Source organism: Sinohyriopsis cumingii, unplaced genomic scaffold (genome assembly GCF_028554795.1).
Source record: "Sinohyriopsis cumingii isolate HCF-2022 unplaced genomic scaffold, ASM2855479v2 utg000160l, whole genome shotgun sequence".
Classification (NCBI taxonomy): domain Eukaryota; kingdom Metazoa; phylum Mollusca; class Bivalvia; order Unionida; family Unionidae; genus Sinohyriopsis; species Sinohyriopsis cumingii.
The window spans coordinates 280,423-303,568 of record NW_028315873.1 but is presented as its reverse complement, the minus strand read 5'-3'; the positions used below and the strand labels follow the sequence as shown (position 1 = coordinate 303,568).

At 34.2% G+C, this 23,146-nt stretch overlaps 1 protein-coding gene across 1 annotated transcript in view; it reads left to right on the top strand.

The window, feature by feature from the left end:
• Positions 1-23,146, top strand: part of LOC149774615 (transmembrane protease serine 9-like) — a 108,428-nt gene that overhangs the window by 9,889 nt on the left and 75,393 nt on the right. The window contains exons 3-4 of the mRNA XM_089944948.1: positions 14,532-14,772; positions 21,248-21,363. Coding sequence (XP_089801074.1) covers positions 14,532-14,772; positions 21,248-21,363 — 357 coding nt within the window. The remainder of the gene's footprint in view (positions 1-14,531; positions 14,773-21,247; positions 21,364-23,146) is intronic.

The window sequence follows — 23,146 nt, the reverse complement described above, 5'->3', positions numbered from 1 at the left end:
TTCTTATGTCTAGTTGGACGTAAATGAAAATAGTGCCAATCTAACCTCCAATATGGCTGTTTTAATGGGCATCTGGAAAACCCCTTCCTTGCTACTTCTCCTAGATGGCTGGTCATTTTGACATTGTGCTTTCACTAGATGACCTATTTGATGTCTGGTTGGCCGTAAATGGAACTATGCATATGGTTTTGATGTCTAGTTGGTCCTAAATGTGGTTTTTGCTGCTCATAAACTTCTAATGGTATTATAGTTGGTTCCTTAATGAAACTGCTGTACAAAACTAAAAGGCCTTCTCACTTTCTGTCAAGTTGGATACAATTATCTTTACCAGCTAGGATTTCTTGATCCTCTTTTTTATACATCAACCCTTCGCATATGTAGTTAGCTAAAACAGTATTTTGAACAATTAATTGCCCTCTTGCAAATACAATCCCAATTGCATGCTTTTACCAGTGTGAGAGCTCCTTATATAAGTAGCTAAGTATTCAGTAACTGAATTTCCACATCCACATGCATCAACTCAGAATTAAAAGTTGCAAAACATATACAAATTTGAAAATCTTGAGACATGTGTCACTTTGCATGGTGGGTGTTATGATTTAAATGCAACAAGGAAATTGAATTAGGGTTAATTTCTTTAAGCTGTATTCAATCATGGGGCCCTGGATTATAGAATGGTCTAGGCATACACATCACTAATCAACTCTCTCTAGTCCAACCAATGTGTGTATATGAGAAAGCTTGCCAGTAGCGTTATGTGTGTTGATTTCTTCCAATAAATATGTTGGCTGCCATGTAAAGTCTATGATGTCCTGAAAAATGGTGTTAAGCTCCATACAAGCAAGCTAAACAATCAATGATATAATGGAACAGTAGACACCATTTTAGCTAAATATGCCAAGAATTGATTTAGAGACTTGGTTAGTGATGATGACTTAAAATTGGCAAGGGATTAAAAAGATAAAAGAAATGACCTTTCATGGCACTGTAATATAACAAATGAGGAAAAACAAAAGTTTATTGCATTTGAACCTTTTGTTTTTTCACAGTTTCAATTTAAGTCATAAGGCCCCTTATTTTGCCTTACCAAACATATAGCAAGTTATTACCTCAAGCCCTAGCACTAATAATGCCTCACAAGTAAGCAGTCTTTTATGAAGTCTCAGGTCTGAGTATATGTCTAGCAATACTTATGTCCAGTTTGTTTATAAAATTCTTTCTCACATGGTACAGTTTTCAGAGAGACACGATAAATTCAACAAGTGTGGTAATGAAGGGACAGGCATTCTTTATTTATGCACACATCCCAAAGGGACATTGCTATGTTTGAATCAACACTGAACTGAAGAATGGAGCATCAGCTGCATCAATTAAAATATTGTGGCCCACACAAAATACTGCAAGGACTATAATCAATTTATGAGTGCAATGGGCATGAATTACTGTAGCAGACTGGAGGAAGTAATCCGAATTTATTAATATCTTGAAGCTAAATATAGTAAAGTTTTCATCTATAATCTGTGGAATCATTTTTGCACACAGTTTGCAGGATTTGTCTTTGGGTCATCGTTTTTCTTTTTCTTCATCTTTCTAGCTTATGGTATCTTGATAAGTCTTATGGTGCCGTGCAACTGCACTTGATGATTACCACAGCCAGTGACACTGTATCAAATCTTCTGGGATCAGATGATTCAATGCAAATTCCACATAACCTATCACCATCCTCATGTTTGCCATCTGACTTACTAAGTTATTTTGCCTAAATAATAATAAAAACAATCTGGTCTGATGTATTGATAGCGTTCTGAATGACCATAATATATTCTCTGTATCTATCCTAGAAAATCCTGAGTGGATTGCTGTTTGGTTTTAATAAACCAAAGTAATCCAATGAAAGGCATTTTACAGACACAAGTGTCTGTTTCCTGTATGCAGTGATTAAATGATAGTATTATGTCTTTATTTTTTTAAAACTGATGATACATATGATCACCTTCAATGTGCAATATTAGTTATGTTAATTAACGAGTGGGCAATATTTGAATTTCAAAGATAAAAGTGTATGCCATGATCACTTTAGTAGGATGATTTGTCAAGTGAGGTTATCTTTTCTGTTTGAATAAATATTGTTAACTAAACTATTTTCGCAAGTTATGACATAAGAATGATTCAAAGAAAGAAAATTCATTAAATTGAACATATAAAATGTAATACTGCAACAGAGTCTAGATGAACTATTTCTTCAGAGACACAATCCAGACTCTGTGGCAGCAAAATTATCAAATAGGACACAACTAAGAGACAATCACATTTTCAGTCACAATGGTTTGACAATTATCAATGGCTTGAATTCATTGACTGTGAAGGCAAAGTGATTTGCAGTTACTGCAAAAAAAGTTCCCAAACTGTCACAGATTTTAAATTCTACCAGTGGACTTGTAAGTGTAACTGACAAATTCAGGATTTAATCAAGCAAGTCTCATGATAGTATTATACCTAATAAAGCAAAATGTAGCACAGTATATTCATGACACTTAGGCCAGCATGTACAAAATATTCCTCAAGTTACAGTTGCTAGCACTCCACTAAGAAATGTCATTTTATAATAAATAAAAATGTAATGGAAAAAAAAATCGATAAAGTGATTGCACTCTTTAACATAGCCTACTACCTAACTCAATAATGAAAATGATTTGGTTCATTATATCTTTGTGTTTTATGGAATAAATGCATACATCTGATTGAATTTTAGGCAAGAGACTGAACTTTTGGGTTAAGTTAAAATGTATGTGGAACAAATGCATTTTCTAAAACTACTTGTATCAGTGTGCATTGTGACTTTTCTTTAAGATAACTCTAAATGGTACTGGGTATATATCATTTTCTTCAACTGCACACTGTTGTCTTCCATTTGATTTGATGACTTACAGCTATACTGTCTACACAGTAGGCCTCAACGTCAGGAAAAATTCTGTATACTTCAGTTACAGCTGAAATAAGTTTTGCATTAGTACCTGAATCAGACAAAAAAGGTTGTGTTCTGGTGTGTGAATAGAAATGGCTAAAAGTAATATAGACAAAAGCCATAAGAGTACACAAGTTACATATGAAAACCACCAATTCACTTGCATGTGTGGCATACAAGTTCAAAGATTTGCTTCATGTTTATTTCTGTACACACATTGTTCAACTCATAAGATATTTTAAGAGCTATTTCTCTATTGTATGCATAATTCATTTACAAATGTGATTAGTGGGCCACACCGAAGGCCATACTATTAGTTCACTTGGCAATATGGTAACGTCAGCTGAAAAGCATAATCATCCATTAAAAGAGCATTATGATATGAACATTAGGTATTTAGGACATATAGATTTTTCTTTTCCAAATGGAGTCCAAGTAATTATTGCCCAATCCAGGTATAATTTTGTACACAAGTAAAGAACAAAATAAGATAAATCTTCATTTATTTGCAATTGACAATACACTTCTTAATGAATATACACTTTTGCATTTATTTTGTATCACTTGAATAAACAATATTTCTTTCAGTTCATTTTAAACTTATTTTATATCACTTGAGTAAACAATATCTCTTTCGTTTCATTTAACACTTAGAAACAGGTTCTTCCAGTTACAATAATCAACTCTGGAAACAATAAACAAACTGGAACTTTTGACCTAATTATATTACATTTACTAGGGTTAAAACAATAAATTCCTTAACATAATAAATTAACAGTTCCAGTTAATCAAACACAAAATCACCTTTTATACAGGGTGTGAACTGTTAATATTTACAGGATAAAGCTTATAGTTTCCAAATTGATTGAAGCTTACATGTTGCAGTTGCTGGCACATATCTATTTCCAGCATGGTTTGCATACATTCCACCTTTAATAATTTTGTTACTTCCCTACCCCACCCCATTCAGTAACAAGTATCAAAAATCAGGCTCATTCTAAGGCAAAGTCTGTAACTTGTGTACCACAGTCATCAGAGAGACAAAGATGCAAAACTTTATGATGCCTGTCAAAGGAAGAAAACAGTTTGTTGTTTACCCAAGTTTTGAACCAGTTAACTTGAATTCTCAGACCATCAATTGCTACAGCCCCACTAATTACAATTGTTAGGGAATAATGAGAACTCACCTTCAGTTATCTGTGTATATATATAATTTTAATAACCAAGAATACCGGATGTCTGGGAACATTATAGCATTCAATGGTAACGTCAGAACTGAGATGAGAGAATTAAACAAGCATAGTACATGACATAATATATCCATAAACTATTGACTGGGAAAAATACTACAGAACACCATTTCTGCTGGCAGTAAGATGTTGAACCTATATGTCATAAATATCAGGTTGGACATCTAGGACCAGTAATATTCATAATGGGCAGTACCCACCCCCCACCCCCCAAGTGAGAAGGGCCTGATTTGTAATCTAAGCCACCCAACCTATCACAGCCTTTATAGTACTTGAAACAAATATTGAGTAATAGTAAAACAAACTCTGAAAGTTATTAAAACCAATTTGTTATATTTCCATAACTCTGCATAGTTAACTGTGCAAGCAGACTTAAACATATCAGTGTATGACAGTTAAATTGAGCTATAGCATCGATTAACAGAAGCTACGAATTCATCAACAAGCAGTGAACAATCATCTTCACAATAAATGTCAAACATTAGCATCCATAAGCTGTCAAGACAAGTTGTTACACTGGATATATAATCATCCATTTATTTCAAACAAGCTGTGAAAAACGAACCTCACGTCCGCTATATGTACGCTGGCCATTGCAAAGGATGCTTTAATAGATTAATGTTTATCGTCGTGTCTTGACAACCATTTTGCGCGCGCACACCGGAAAGTCATGCTATATATTTGTTACTTGTGAACGTATTCGTGGGCAGTACGCTATATATTGTTCCCGTGACCGTATTCACGGGCAGAATGCTATATGTTTGTTCTTCGTGAACGTATTTTTGGGCAGTTACTTTGTCATCTTCAACCTAAAGGTCAAAACTGCCCATGAAATATATATATCTGCCCACGAACCGAAAACATGAATAGGACTATAACATAAGTGTATATACTTATTTTCAACATATACATAATTACTATGTAAGAAATACAACCTATGTATATGTATTTTGATTTGAAATGTAAACTATATCATGTCCTTCCCGTAAACCCACTTTCGGGATGACTGCCCACAACGCACCTAAAACGTGTGTATATATATATATATATATATATATATATATATATATATATATATATATATATATATATATATATATATATATATATGTATATATATATATACATATATATATATATATATATGTGTGTGTGTGTGTGTACTGTGCAGAGAAAAACATAGAGGAGTAAATTGTTCTTGTTGTATTGTTTAACGCCATTGTTTACAGCACGTGATAGGCTATACATGACGGAGGAAGAACCCGGGAAATCCCTAGAAAGAACCACCTACCATCGAAAAGCTAAAGTTTCTCACATACCCACATTGGCCGAACCCGACACTCGACCCCACGCAGACAGAGGGGATATGGCAGTGATTTGTAACGGAGAGCTCTTTGGACCACTGGGCCTTTCGGGGCACACAGAAGGGGGGCAGAATGTAGTTTGTGAAAGTAACATGTATATCACTGGAACATTTATTATTACAAATCTAAAACAATAAGTATAATATGAAAAGTCCCACCAAGCTTCACCAATCCATACCTAGCTTAAATGACTTTGGTACACAAACAAACACATATAACAAGATCAACATTGTTCTACTTTGTTCACGTACTAGATCAAACACAAGCATTTATATTACACAACATATGAGTTCGTTTTGTTTCTGCCTAGCTGAATTCTTATTATAGAAGATACTGATAATGACAAATGTTTTTATCATGATAGTGTTCGCTTTGAAACTATAAAATAGACGGGTTGTCTACGTTGATGCTGGAAACTAAATAAGGCAGACAGGCAAGAAGATTGGACAACGAAAACGACAAGGAATGAAGAAGTAAAACGGATAGCTTATCAATGATAAAGGTGCTTATTTTGCACAAATGCTACATTGGTAATCTATTACAATCATATAATGGACATTTAATAGAGAAGGTAATTAATATGTGTTCATCCTTATCAGTGTATCCCTATTCCGAACAACCGCTTATGTGTCCTAGTGGTTAGAACTTCCGCCTCGTATGCGGGAGGACGTGGGTTAGATCCCCGGCCGAGTCGTATCAATGACTTACATAACTGGAACTGACAGCTACCACGCTTGGCGCTCAGCATTAAGAGGTTAGTTTTAAGACTGGTCGCCCTGGTGTCAGGATAATAATACTGGGTTAAACATAATCATGAATTATGCCGCATGATGCCCCGGTGCTTGACACCACTGTAAACAGCAACAATGCAGAAATCGTAGTGGTATGACTGAAACATTATTAAAGTAACATTTAAACTCCAAATACATCACAGGCACACCTGTTCCGACACAAACTATATGGCTAAGAATCGGTTGCACCCACACATCGTACCATTGTATCAGTTTACTTCGATGCATCGCTTAGACCATATACGGTATATTTTTCAAAATAGGCTGATAGATAACAAAAGGAACATCGCAAACGCCGATTTTCAAATACAGGCTAGGTTATTGACACGAGTTGTAAATATATACTAATGAAAACGAGGGACCATCAAGATTCATTTTAAACTTTAAATATATCTACAGTTCATCTAAATGATTATTCGTATTTAACTGACATTGCTACCGAATATATAGTTATTTACATTATCTATTTATTACTTTCTCCTTTCAGTTACTTCGTGCGACTACAGTGTTTCACCAATCATAACTTCAGAGAGAGAGAGAGAGATAGAGAGAGAGAGAGAGCGAAATAGACAAATATACACATTTATACAGAAGAGAGACATACAGACAACGAGAGAAACATACAGTTTAGCATACAAGGAGTCTTGGTAGTGGGGTTACAACACTTGTTGACTCTTCGTCCGGTCCTATCGATTATCAGGTCGTTTAGTCTGCTGCCTGACCAACATACACCCAATAATGTTTGATAAAGGATAGAGCGACCTCCGAACATTTTAACATTAAATAATTTGTGTGTGTACCAATATTAATAGGTTTTATAAAGCATGAATACAATATATCAATAAAAACCATTAAATAAATAATAGTAATCTTATGTGTATTCCTCCAAAGAAACGACAGTAATACATAATCCCGACAAGCTAGTGCAACTTTAAATCGCGCGCACACACACACACACAGACGCACAGACAAACACACACACACACACACACACACACATATATATATATATATATATATATATATATATATATATATATATATATATATATATATATATATATATATAATATTAGTTTTGACTGAAGAGATAAATATTAATGGCAATATCAGTGACCTAGTTCATAAATGTACTGCTATGTAAAAGTGTCTGATTGTCATGTATTTATAATCACACATGTACCAAATCTTGTGGGATTTTATATATTTGTTGCCAAAACGCTTTATTAAATATTATTTATATATGTGTATTGAATTAAGCAAATACGCGGGTTTGCTGTTCTCATTAAAATAAACACATATCTAGAAAACCAGATTGATGAAATCAATGAACATAACATGCCACTGTTGTGAATATAGTCGAACCAGATATTTGAATGGCGTTATGTCCAAGAGCCAGTGTCCAAAATGACCTATGTATTTATATTCCGTCAAAAAATGTATGTGCCTGATATGCCCACAAATTCGAAGTGATAAAGAGCTTAGTACGCATCTATTCGGTAATTCCAAAGATGATTACATCAAAATTATATCAGATCTCTTATATTCATTTAATACTAAAGAACAGACTGAACGAAGTAAAATTTAAAGGTAGCAGTTTTTATTTGTTATACAACCAATACAGGTGTGATCCAAACGGATTCATTCAAGCATGTGGTATTTATAACGGTTCGTGTTGAAAATCTCAATGGACGTGTCCCCGATTAAGATCTTTACTGGTCAACTGCCTGAAGACTCTACCATAGATAATACAGATGAACATGTGCCTGAAGGATTAACATAGACAGTTCAGCTGGTCAACTTTGATTGGGAAGAGATACTTGTACTCGTCATTGACGCAGATTTCAGAGATCGGCTTTTCTGAAGGCGAACGCAGATCTAAACAGCCTCATATCCCACCCACCCCCGAAAAAAAGAGAATACTTTAGCCTCGCTGTACACCTTTCACTAAGTGGATTTACCATATCTCACTTGCAACTTGATCATGGTCGACGCCAGGAACACTGCAAAAATGCCTTGTTTCAAAACAAAATCAGAAATATACGAAGGGCTGTACCAAATGTTAGGTAACAAAATGGTGTGTGCTTCTATCATCTGATGTGTTATTGTGCTAGATTTAAAAGAGCATTTGCATCATTCTAAATGGGACAAGTAGCTACTTCGCTTGGTTTTCAGCATTTAGAGTTCAGTGTTAGGATTGTTTGCAATGGGATCCAAATAATGATTTTGGGTGTGATTGTTTTATGTCAACGGCATGATATCCTAGTGTTAGACATCACCCTAAACTTCGAAACTTCAAACATCCTAGCAATAAGAAACATATTGTTAATGCTTAGTAAAAAGATCACAAATGCACATACATCATTTAACATGGTTTATAATTGTCTAGAAATATTCATATTTCTAAGACCAATTATTCACTCAAATATTTAATCCATTCTCATTTTGGTTTCAACGCTCACGAAACATAATTACAATAGTGCCTCAAAATTGGAATGATTCATAAGTTGTGTAATCTATAATAAATAAGGAGTATTTCACATTGCATTTCTACGTTATACTTATTCTGAATTTGTACGTTGAGCATTGTTTGTTTCCTCAGTGAGGTGTGTCATTGCGCCAATTGTTTTCGTAACACAAACAGATGTATCAATCTAGTTATCCGTTCCTTACTGCAAAATATGACTTCACAAACGAAATATAGTCAACAAGGGTTGTTCTTTTACTCCAAATCAGGTTTTTACTTTGTTAAACTAATGTTTGTTGTTTTGCATGTGGACGAACTCTCTGTAATAACATGTCCGTAATTTCAACAGCAGTTCAATGCTTCTCATACTTTACATTTTTTAAGAACTGTATAAATCTATAATATTTATATAGCTATTTATAAAGTGTTGTAAACATTCAGCCAATCATATGCAACATCGCATCAAAAGTGTGCTGTACTTAGTCGTCCATGCCGTTAAGATGACAGAAAAATAGTTAACGTCTACGGTCCCTTGTTTCTAATACTTCCAACCATTCTCTCCGGATTCAGGATTTTTCAGTTCCCGTTAACTTTCGTAAGGGTTTCGGCTCCTAAGTATTAACTTTGGATTCGAATATTTAATCTCGAAACTCCAGTTGTGTAAGTCACAAGGTAGACGTAATTACGTTTAAACCATGCGTCCAATAACGTACTCACACATACCTACACACTAAACCCCCATCACCACCGCACACCCACTAACACACCTCAAAACACACACACTGTCTCTCGCTATCTCTCTATCTGTCATTATATATATATATATATATATATATATATATATATATATATATATATATATATAGGATATATTTGATGTTTGATTGTGGCAAAGGATATTCTTGATGTATGATTGCATAATATTGAGCACCAATCAAGTTGTGTATAAGCCTTTGGCCACTCTAAGCAGCTACGCCAACGGATTGGTCGTGACATAGGTAATGTGTGTTGTATGATATACATCATCAAGTTAATGTTTGAGATATGATACTAAATTCGAAAGGTAGTGTTTGAATTAAGAATGGCAGTGACAAATTTAATGATTGGTGTATCACATATATCACCATATGAATGTATGTGTGTTGTATGATAGAAAGCAGCAAAGTAATCTTTGGTGTATGATAATCAGTGAGAAAGGTATTGTTTGAAATTGCAGACCGGCAACTTTAATGCTTGATATATAAAATATATAAACAAATGTCATGCTTGCTGTATGATAGAAAATGACAAACATAATGTTAAGATGTAAGATAGAGATTGACAATTGTAATATTTACGATAGTACTTATGTATATTCTACTTAAGGTAGCAATTTTTTCAAATTGCATCTATCAAACTGGAGAAAAACGATCAAAGTGACTAAGTTACTTAGATTATTAGACATGCAAATCACGTTATTGCATCATGGAGACAAGTTTGGTAAATATGGTTTGCAAAAAGCCATTATTTGTATTGCATGAACGAAAAGAAAATGTACCTTGATCTCTTGGTCTTCAAAATAGTTTCTAAATAGATTGTTCAAAGTGTATACCCAAATTTCGACTAGAAATAGTGTTTATATCAGCTGTTGATGATAAACATTATAGACGTAGTTTGGTTATAAAATGTGCACTACGACTGGACTCTGTGACCAGCCTACTATCGTTTCGTAAGCGTGCTCGAGATAGTTAACATCCTCTCTCTCTCCCTTCTGCACACGCGCACATACACACATACACTCAAGGGTTAACTGATGACGTTCGTGTGTAATCTAATTGAGAACATTCAATGATCACAGTGAAATAGGCCATATTAAGGCAGTTTAACAGATTTAGACAAGGTAGACTAATATGTATCCTATGTTTACCTATAAAGTTTACATTTGAGATCTTGCATCTAATATCTGAAGGGATGTAATTATTTGACCAGTTTTCAATTTTATGATTCTGAAAAACAACTGTTCAAGGATCTTTCTCATGAGGTTAAAGAAATGTTATGATGATACCCATTATAGTCACTGACAAAAATTTATTTCGATCCAAATTCTGGTTCCAGGCAAAACTCAAGCTCCTCCTTCCCTTCTAATTCATTGGCTGGTCCGTTTATGACACGTCACAGAACGTCAATATAACCTGAGGTTTCTTCATATCCACGCACTTGAAACATATGTGCGGTATTAGAGAAACACATGTAGACGAAAGAGATAATTTTATATTAATAGGTTGTATTATTACGAATTAGGTAAAATAAAATACATCAAGATGCATGCCGTGAGATCTCAAACATGGATAATTCTCGCATGTTTGGCATTCATGTCGCACTGGTGCAAATGCATTTGCTGTGAATCGGTAGTTCACAAAACTGGCAATGGGTTGGAAGAGACAATTGTTGGAAATAAAATGTCACATGAAAGGCATGGATTGGAGGGGAATAGATTTCACCTTGCACTTAGCATTCCCTCCCACCGTGACATCAGCGAGAATAAACACACCATGAGAGCCGTCAGTCTAGGTAAGTAACATTACAGCTACTATGTTTGAGCGTGTATTGGCCTCACGTCAAAATTAAGAAACAAGTCAAGCAATATCAGATGATTCCAGGATTGTTGAACTATCTTCTGACGATATGCCGTTATGTTGCATCGTATGTTATTCTTTAAAAGTTTAAATAATCATACATCTGTAATGAATAATCGTATTTGAGTGGACTATTCTGCTTTTAATCTTTCATAAAAACAACTTTATTATAAAACAGTCTCATGTCAAGTATATTGAGGAATCGAGTAATTTGATATGGTTGCTTACGTTCTGTAATTTTGTAATATGTAAATAGGCAGTGGCAAAGGTTATGTTATCCTTGAATATCATGCCTTGTGTCTAAACATGGGATGATGAAATACGATATCTTCAGAAAATAACTAGATATATATTTGTAGTTAAAGCAAAGAGTTGAAATTCAAATGTCTGTATTGTATCAATCATTCATATGCTGTAATGTGGTTTAAAATAGCTATTACAACTGTATATATATATATATAGATATATATATAATATATATATATATATATATATATATATATATATATATATATATATATATATATATATATATATATATATATATATATATATATATATATATATATATAGGCTGAAAATGTATTATTAATGTCCAATTGTTCGAACAAATGCTTGTCCACATTGTTTGCCTGTGAGAACATATAAATGTAGTTTGGATCATGATATGAATATTAAGAATTAGATAATTTAAACAACCTGATAATTGTGAATTTTATATGGAGAGAATTTCACGTTTCTCTTTCTCTCACACACACGAAAACACATTCATACATACATGCTTTCGTATAGAATCAAACTTGTATACTACTATTGACGTTTTGGTGTTCCATATCCGACAATAACTTGAGCATTATGTAATCAACCTTATTTCATGAAATTTCTTTTAAAAAATCCACCTATGCACACTTCGACAAGGTTCATTTGTTGGTGTTCAATGTTAACCTGTCCATTTTGTATTTAGAACCTAGCGTTTCATGTTCAAGTGAAGTGAAATCGTGATCAAGATATTGAATCATGGTGAATATGTTTATTGACATAAAGAGCTTTTGTTCAATAGTCCTGGTCAAAAGGAAGTCAAAGTCAGAGCAGACCCCCCCCCTTACTGCATTGGGTAATCTCTTAAGACATGTTTCACAGCTTGAATATAAAAGGAAGTTTCTTCACATTCTGGCACTTGAAATGTATCTGAAGTATTACAGAAAACCTCACGTTGTTGAAAAGATAATGTTGTAATAAAAGTTCTCTCATGAAGGACGTCAGACGCATGCATTCGAATCTCTGACGTAGATAATTTGTTTAAGTCTTATATTCATGTCGCACTTGTACTGGGGGTATGTTGTGGATCGAAAGTTCACAATACAGATAATAGGTTGAGACAGAATATTGGTGAAAACTAAAAGCTACTGGTGACAAAAAATATATGGAGGGAGGAATATTGATCAGTCTGGAGCTACACCAAAGACCGAACCCATTAGGAACAACTCAATGTTAAATCAGCCGTGCTATTTGTTTTAGAAAATTATAACAATCTACGAAACGACGTAGAAAAAAAGGGGAGTAGGCTCACCATCAATTTAGTTTATCGCTGTAATCAGAATGGTGGAATTCGTTTGTATTTTAACCGATTGTTGGACTTAGCTACATATTGTGATAATAGTCAAGAAGACTAATGACGGTATCAAATGAGGGAAAGACATTTCATCTGCAAGAATTCACATGATATATTCGTAACTGTCGTAAACAATAGTAGAATGAAATATGATAGGAATATCGCCTAATGGTAGCATTGTTGCTACAATACATTAAGCACACGGATAGCATTTAAAATGCATTTTTGATACAGTACATTCAGCACAGGTATATCACCTAAAATGTAAAGTAGCTACAGGACAGTTAGCACAGGGATAAGAGCTAAAATGCATTGTTGCTACAACACATGAAGCACACGGATTGCTCCTAAAATGCAGTGTTGCTACAACACGTTAAGCACAGGTATAGCACCTAAAATGCATTGTAGGGACAAAACATAATGCACAGAGATATGCACCTCAGCTACATTGTAGGTACAACACTTTAAGCACAGGTATATGCACCTAAAATGCATTTTTGCTGCAACACATTAAGCACACGGATAGCTAATAAAATGCATAGTTGCTACAACACAGTGAGCACAGGTATAGCACCTTAAATACATTGCAGGGACAAAACATAAAGCACCGAGATATGCACCTAAGCTACATTGTAGATACAACACTTTAAGCACAGGTATATGCACATAAAATGCATAGTTGCTACAACACATTAAGAGTAGCTATTAAAATATATTGTAGATTGAAAACAGTGAGCACAGCCATAGGACCTGAAAGTAATTTTTGCTACAACACATTAAGCACACGGATAGCACCCAATATGCATTGTAGATACAACAAATTAGGCACAGGAATAACAGGTAAACTGAAATGTAGTTACATCATAGTGAAAACAGGGATAGCACATACAAATGCAGTGTAGCAACATCACCTTAGCTCAGGGATATACACCTTAAAAGTATTGTACACAATATTGGTAGGCCAGTCAGTATATACCGACACACACACAGTGACAGATATATATATATATATATATATATATGGGGGAGGGTGGATAAAATAACCAGTTTTAACATAGACAACTTGGGTAGCCAAAGCAATGTAAGCGGATATAGCAGACTTATTGTGTGACCAGGAGAAGACGATCTTGTTAGTAGCACCTAAAATACTATTATGAGATTCATCTGACCCATCTGTCAACATTTATGTAGGGATAAGTATCAGTCTCAATCGCCTTTCAAACAGTTTGAATTTTTCACAGACACAAACGTCTAGACATACTACATGCCTTATTTTGATCTGATATACAAATGGATATAGGTGGTTACTTACTGTCGAAATGCTTTGTATTTTGAATTATTAGTATGAATCACATTCACTTACTGTATTAAGAGACACATTTTTCTCCAGTCATCACTTAATACAAGCACACGAATTTCTATTTAGGCAGGGATGTCACCAATTGTAATATAATCCATCTCCTTCAGGACCTGTAACCTGTGGGAAAAGGCCATTGATGGAGCGCGGCAAGCGGGATGTGACTGAGGAGAAGCAAGTAGCTCCAAGACCAAAACTTGAGAAGATAATTGGAGGAAAGAATGCAGTCCAAGGAGCAAACCCATGGCAGGTTGGGATCAGACGTCTTGTAGGCACCATGTATGATAGCCACTTCTGTGGTGGTACTATTCTCAGCGAATACTGGATCCTGAGTGCTGCTCATTGCTTTCAGTGAGTAATGGTCTGTCTGTTGTTTTGCTTACATAAGTGTATAGTTTGGCATAAGTATATGTTATATATTTGCAACATTGCTTCAATTGTCCGTATTGCCAACATGCGATATTTTACAATTGTTATCAGAGTGACATCTTCATTGGAAAACATTCTATCACAAAATATAGGCATTTAGGTAAAAGATCATTTCAATACATCACATCACTGCTGTTTATGATATAGATGTAATATGTTGAATCGGATTTTCACTCTCCAGATTTGAGGCCGTTGATTTCATTTGACACTTTCTCGTGTCTTAATCATTTCAATTATGAATACGATGACTTCAATAAGTCGGATATATAATAGTCATATTGGTGAAAGCTACACTGATTTTTTTTAAATGTATCAAATTCGGACGACTTAGTGATACTGAGGTAGAAGTTGAGAAAGCTCAGCCACGGTTGGTGTCATAAATTGATCGACTTGATTGTGAATTAGTTATTTCAAGATTTTAAATCATATAACATTTTTTTTTTTAAATTTGAAATAACGTCTCTAGATTTTGTCATCTTACCTCCAAATTTATACTAGGTTTTTCTCTTAGGAAAGAGAGGATTTGCTTAGCATCAGTAGATTTATGTGATACAATTACCAGAATTTATTAAAAATTGCATTAAACTGTGTCCATTCTTCCTGTCTAGTCTGTATATATGGACATGAGACTAACATATGTCGTACATGAAGATTGGGTCACTGTACCCCACTGTCCAGAATTTGAAAAAAATTACCTGAAAATTGTACCAACGATGTCAATACTAACACCTTACCACTGTGATCAAACTTATAATGTGAGTGCAACTGCAGATGGGCAGGATTTAAAGCAAAGATTGGTCCTTGTCACCTACATCTCAGATTGTATTCTAAATTGCAAAAAGCAATAATTACGTGTATCGTCGATGTATTAAGACGAACTGTACACATTTGTATTTCATGGGTTGAAAATTTGTCACGCATCAACATTATGACCTACCTTTGAGTATTTAAGATAAAGTGGAGACTATTAGCGTTTTCTCTAATTTCAAAACACCAACAGTTGCTATATAAAATTTGATTAAGAATGAAAAGTTTTCACACCTACAGATGGATCACTTGCACTTATTTAACGGTGTATTCTGCAAAGAGTTGGCAAGGCTTTAAGACACTGATCCATTGCACATATTAATTTGGTAACAGCTCAACTTTTCTAGATTAAAACATAAAGATAACCAGCTAATGCGCAAGCCGGTTCAATTTCTCCTCTACAATTTAAATAAATTTAATTAATAAAAGGTGGAAAAAACATTGGAACAATATAGAAGATTCTATCACATTTCAAATCCAATCTGAGTAATCGATGATCCAGATTTTCTGCATCTTTTGATCCAGGTTTCACCATGTATGTAAATTGTAAGAGCGCATTAATATATTGGGAAAATAAAAAAAAAAAATGAACAATATTCAGTCATTTGATGCATTTGAAAATTGAAGAAATATTAAAAATCGTTATAGTCAATATGTTATGTATTGCCTGGTCAGCAAATAGAGTTTCGTTTTTTTTGAAAACGTTTTCCTTCAATGGATATCATACTATATATGTACTTATTTAAAACCTAATACACACAAACAAATGTTTTCATTGTTCGACCGCATTCATAAAAACGAAATTTGAATCTGATTGTTTGCCGTTTCGCACAATATTTCACTGGTAATATTAGCAAAGAAAATTGAAAATATTAATTACTTTAGTTATCAAATAAATAGTCCAAACGCATGGCCGTTAATTGATTTTTAGTTGAGAGAGAGAGACAGTACATGTTTAGTGTAAACGGAAATTTGTACTTGGTAATGATTTGAGGTGACTCTACGAATCCATTACACAACAAAACGATTTATTTTCTATGTTGCTCTAAAATAACAGATCAAAACAGATTGGCTGCTAGGAGAATATATTACGGTGAATTAAAACTATCACTTCCCGTTGACAACATAAGTAAATTGTTTTCATGTGTAACAGAAATTAATTTGAAAACTACGTACATGTTAATGGAGTATATACACCTCTGTAATTACGATTACATTAAAAAGACACATGCATTTTGAATAGGGTACTTTTTATCATTGATTTAATCTTAAAAAGGTGCTGTTAATTGTTTAAATGTAAAGACATGATAGGGCAGTGTCTTCATTATTTCAGTGTGATTCATCACCATTTTATTGTTTGGTAGAGTATCGTCCCTTGTGACACCATACCAAAAAATTACATAGTGATGCAACTTGATAGGTCTATCGATATTCATTTTAATAGTCCTTGTTTACAAACGTTGGTTACATTTTCCTCTCATTTTGCAAGCATATTCGAAAGACAAATAAATTGATGGGAAACATAACACATTGATAAAAATGTTAACCTATTGATGGGATGCAAATCACATTGATGGGAAGCATAACAGATTGATGGGAAACAATATAAATTGATGGAAAGCCGAGTACTGTAATGGAAAGCATAACAGATTGATGTGAAGCAGTTGACTTGTTCACTCTATGTGCTCAGTTAGTCATTTACCAGAGGAGTTATTCAATGCCATTTAGTCAAACGTCCATCTGTCATTCATCATGAGCCTGTCTGGGATTCATATATATTAGCACAAATATATTATCACCTTTAAACTAATGGGACGATTGCCATTACACTGTACACTATTCTTCTTGAAGGTCGTGCAATGAAATGATGTTCTTAATGCATCCAATATAGTGAATGTCTTGCTATCCGCAACATCCCAAATAAATGGTAATATCAAGATGTACGTTTCATGAAAAAACTCATAATGAAACATATTTGGTCCTAAATGACGTTGGAGTTGATGTGAGAACTAATGAATCCTCTATAGCGACCATTGGAACATCTGATCACTATTGTACTGAACAGATGGTGATATCAATATATGATTTTCACTGAAAGACTTATAAGGATGTTGATTGGGTTCTACAATAAAACGGAAAAACTTGTATATCCAATATGAAAACCACAGTGGCGATTTTGGAAAGTAGTATTATTTCTACTCTTTCTGAATTGATTGTCATAAAATTAACAGAATGGGATTTTCTATAAGAGACTATGTATAATGTTTAGTTGATTCTAAATGAAAATAGGACTGATCTGACACACATTATGTCTATCACAATGGAAAAGTTGAACGTTTTTCATCACAACTCTTTCTGAGCAGATGGTCTTGTTGATATCTTCCCTTTCAAATACGTTACCTATTTCCAATAACGCTAGCTGCATAAGTCCTACTATCTAACAAAATCCAGCCCTCTCAAAGGCAATAGCTTTGTATATAGACAAAGGGCAATATATCCCGCCTAGTACTGCTAGTTTTAAGCTCCCACTAGTGAAATGAAATTAGTATTCACTTTGACTTTCAAAATCCATGCCCATCTATTGAAAAATTGTGTTACTTTTCAGATTTATTATGGAATTTTCAGCATATTGTATGCATTATTTTCTGTATAGGTCATGTGTTATTTGATTGCATACCTACACAAGGCCACATATTAATATAACATGTTTAGTTTCATGATCATACAGGCAATATTTTTCTTTATCACCCTGAATTTAGCGGAGATATTTTTGGCATTCTTTTAATGTAGTTAACTCTATGAAAATCCTTTGTTTCTAATTTCTTACCGTGTCATTTCAGAGTCAACTATAATAACAAGGTATGCTGAATGCAAAAATTCAAAGCTAGCAAGTAATATCATGTCTCATATATCGCATATATGAAGAGAACAATATCAATCAGCTCTAATTCATCTTAAATGATCAAAATATGGATTTCTTATATATCGTAATCACCTACGTATTCCCATTCATCTGAATTGTCATTCTCAAGTAATCCATTTCCTACATATAGTTTATCATAACGAGGGAGTTTCTCCTCAGACTGTGTAATGCTGCAGCAGATCTTATCCTACTGGATCACCTCTACATGTGACCTTTGCAGATGGCCTTGCTATCTCAACGATGCAAATCGTCCTACTGTATCACTTAAACGTGTGCCATTTGCAGCTCACACGTGTACTCATATTCCATGCCACTCGATTACAATATCAGCATAACGAGCAAAATAGTATCATTCCTGGATGAATGGTGCAACCAAGTTTTGCGAACAACATAAATATCATTAAAGCTGCCACTAAAAAGGATGTGACTGTGTATATAAATGCAAGTTTCATTGGATGCAAAGCCCATCTGTTACCAAACTTCGACACTGTCAGTAACCAGTAGAACACAGGCCTTCATGTCAGTATCTTTGGGATGAACGTTATCATGAACGTCTTCATTTTTAGAGCAACTGTTTTCAGAACAAGTTTGTTATTATGGCTGTGTAGTAAATTAAGCAACTGAAAAGAGAAATCAAACATTTATGTAAAATTCAGCGAATAATTTATTTGCTTAAGACACCATATGGAAATTTAAAAGTAACTTAGATTAGTCTTCTCTAAATCCCAAAGAATCCTAAAAGTTATAAAAGAAGTCAAAAGGTATAGAGCATACAGAATGGATTCCAGTGGTATTCTGAATGAATTCCAAATCTTGAATGTGCTTATGTATCAAAAGCCTTTAATGAGCCCCTCTTACATTGTTTCCAAGGACTGGTTACGAGTAAAAATAACACAATTTCCATTTGAGTGCGTCTGTCACATAGGTAGCCGTCATTTATTTTTATAATTCTATGACAAAATGTTGGCTAACATTCTGTCATATTGGAACATCCTTCGATCTTTGTGGCTATGATGATCTTGGTCATAGCAAAGACCTCTCTGACTTTTCATTGTTTGGCCTTCGTATACCTTAATCATTCACACTGTTTTCCAAAGTGGAAAATAGCATTTGTTATGTTAAGCCTGAATTTCAAAATTTCACCCTTTCAGCACTGACCTTGCTGAAGCGGAAACTTCTTTAAAACAAAACCTTTCTCCTGATCACATCTACCTTGGCATGCAATTAATTCCATGGACTCTCTATTGAGCCAGTCAGCCTTCCGTTTCGATGAAATGGATCAGCAATCCTTATGATGCAATCCAGTTTCGTCATCAAGAATCGTTTGCCATCATTGTGCAATAGAAAAGGAGACCTATGACTTCACTCTTGTATTAACACAATCCAGAAGGCCTTCAAATAGGAACTATTATGTAAGATCAAGTGCTATCTAAATTAGACTGGGCATATTGTGGAACTCAAACATGCCTCTTTCTTGAATATATACCTTAGAAATAGCACATAACTCCTCAGGACTTATCATTGTGATTAGCACGCACATTCAAACATAGCTCCAACGCAGAAAGCCCTGGATCTGGTAGGTCCAGTCTCATTTGCACATTAACAATCAGACAAGGATGAGATCAGCACAACCTCCATATGAACACACTGTACATCTTGAAATGGATTCACCCATAATTTGTATGCGATACGATGATTTCCTTTGTTTTTTCTTCCCACACATAAACCCTGTCAACTCTAGTTGTGCAGCTTGAAAAAATCAGTAGAGAGGGTTTACCTTCAATATTTTGCACTCAGAAATTACCAAAGAAATACGTTGGGACATTCCGTCTACCTATTACCTATTCTCCAAATGAAATATGACATGGGGACGTATTTGAAGGCGACACCCAATGTTTTGCAGTATGTTTTGTTTCTGCCAGGATGCTTCAAGAATGCTCACCCAGTCGTATTACTTTAATACACACCAATCCTCCCCACAATGCAAGCATCCATTCACACGATTAGCGGGACCTGCAGCGTTGTTGCCCTTGTGTACATAACATGGACATAAAAACAGCCAAATTTCCATAATTGAGCGGGCAGTTATGAGGAGATAGTCGGCATATATATTTGATTTTAATGTAATCAGGTACGTATTCTAGGAGAAAAATATTTTATTGAAAAGTTTACTTGCAATAAAAGACCTATGATATTTAGTTTGTCATAAGTGGTGCAGATTGTACATTCACTATGGCTTGAAAATGTTATTGGATTACTTCTTATAATGTCCAGTTATAGTTATTATTAATTGTTCTAATCTCACAATCAATATGGCTAACATAATGGCCATCGTGACAGCCTTGTTAATGCCTCTTCCCTTAAATTGATTGTCATACTGACATGGTGTTTTCAAAATAAGACTTTTATATGATGTCTGACCGTACCACTCATTGGTCATCAAGAAATGCATGCTACTCCAGACATACGTGTTGGTGTTTTGAATTTTTTCAAACATATTAGTGAGTTTTTAAGAAGAACAGAAAAGTAAAATACACTGACTTCTCTTGGATTGCTTTAACTGTTTTGGACATTAATTTTAGGTTTCCCATTCGCATTCTTTATGTCATGAAGACGATGTCTACTTGTATAAATAGCATGTGTAATTTTATGTTTCTGTTTCCATAGAGGTCTCAGGAGTGATGAAATCGTTGTGAGAACAGGTGACCACGATAACACGGGTTATGATAGCCATGAGAAGGAGTTTAGGATTGCTTCTTTCTTCACCCATGAGCGATATAATGGTAACGCGGATGTCTATCTCACACTTCGCTGTATCGCATTATAATATATATTGGATGTTGTACCTGCTTTGGGGTAAACATGTTATAGCCCGTAACCAGACATATTACAAGAATATTTACAACATTTATTCAAAAGGATTAAAATATGCATTATGGTGTAAATATACTGGTATATACGTTTGATAGTTTTCTATCAATTGCATAGATAATAGTTTTTGTAAGACCATTTCTAATCATGATCCATATTAGAGACATATGCAGTTAGCTGGCTATACAAAGCTTAAAAAAGCATATATTATGGAAGTTGACGAAGAATACGTCGCTAAAGGCATATTCTATAAAATAAAAGACCAATTCAAAATTGATAATATAAAAACATGTCTTATGAAAGAAAAGAACAATTCAATATGAATAACGTAAAAGCATGTCATATGATTCAAAAGAGCAACTCAAAATGAATAATATGAAAGCATTTCCAATGATGGAAAAGATCAGTTCAAAATTAAAAATAAAAATCATGTGTGAATATAACTCAAGGCAACACATGCAATATGATTTTCATTTTGTTGTATTTAATGTCATCACAATCATCTGTAACATGAAATGCAAATTAAAAGACTGAGTTCTACATTGTGCTGTATTACGATTTATAAGGGGAACATTATCATGGTCATTTTATGTCTAGACTTTAAAAAAAATGATTTAATTTAATGGACGTTTCATGTCTTCATCAAGTTTATTCATCATTCATCAGAGATACAGATATTCAAAAAACATAACTGGGTCATTTATTTAGAGTTGTGTTTAAGAGCGGCATTTTTCTGAACAAATGCACTCATACTCTGCTCAGAAATCTTCAGTGAAAATAACATCACATAACTAGTATAACCAAAAATGATCATATTTCTACAGCTATGTGTACATCTGTGTTTTTAATTTGATGGAATGAATTTAACTGAGTTAAAGGTAAAGACTGCATAGGGATTTAGGAGATGAATGAACTAATCTTGAAGCAGGAATAAATACATATAACAATTAATCTTTGTGAAATTATAATGCTTCTTTTCAATTAATTCTTATGACAAAACCATTGCCAATTAATTAGTATAACTGAGTGATATGTTTTCCCTCATTAAATATGCGTTTACCAGTATTTATTTTACATTATTTGCAGATGTTCTCATTTTTCATGATGCATGATTATCGAAAACATGTGTGTGCATGTTTTGCACATTATTGTGTGTGCATGATTATTCCATGTGTATGTGTATGATTAGTGCATTTATGTGTGTGCATGATTATTGCATTTATGTATGTGCATAACTAGAACATGCATGTGTTTCCATGATTAGTTCGTGTATGTGTTTGCAGTATTAGTGCATTCATGGGTGCGTACGATTAGTACATGCATGTGTTTGTATGAATAATGCGTGCTTGTGTGTCCATAAGTAGATAACTAGAGGGCCCCGTGTGACCGAGATGTATAAAGCCCTCTCTGTTACGGATCTCTACCATCTCTGCATGATTAGTGAATGCATGTGTGTCAACGATTAGTACATACATGTGTGTGGATGATTGGTATGAGCATGTGTGTGCATGATAAGTGTTTTCTTGTGTGTACATCATTAAGCACATTTCCATGACTAGCACATACATATGTGTGCCTGATTAGTGCACGTACGTGTATGCACGATTAGTGGATTCATGGGTGCGCACGACTAGTACATGCATATATTTGAATTATTAGTGCATGCATATGTGTGCATAACTAGAACAAACATGC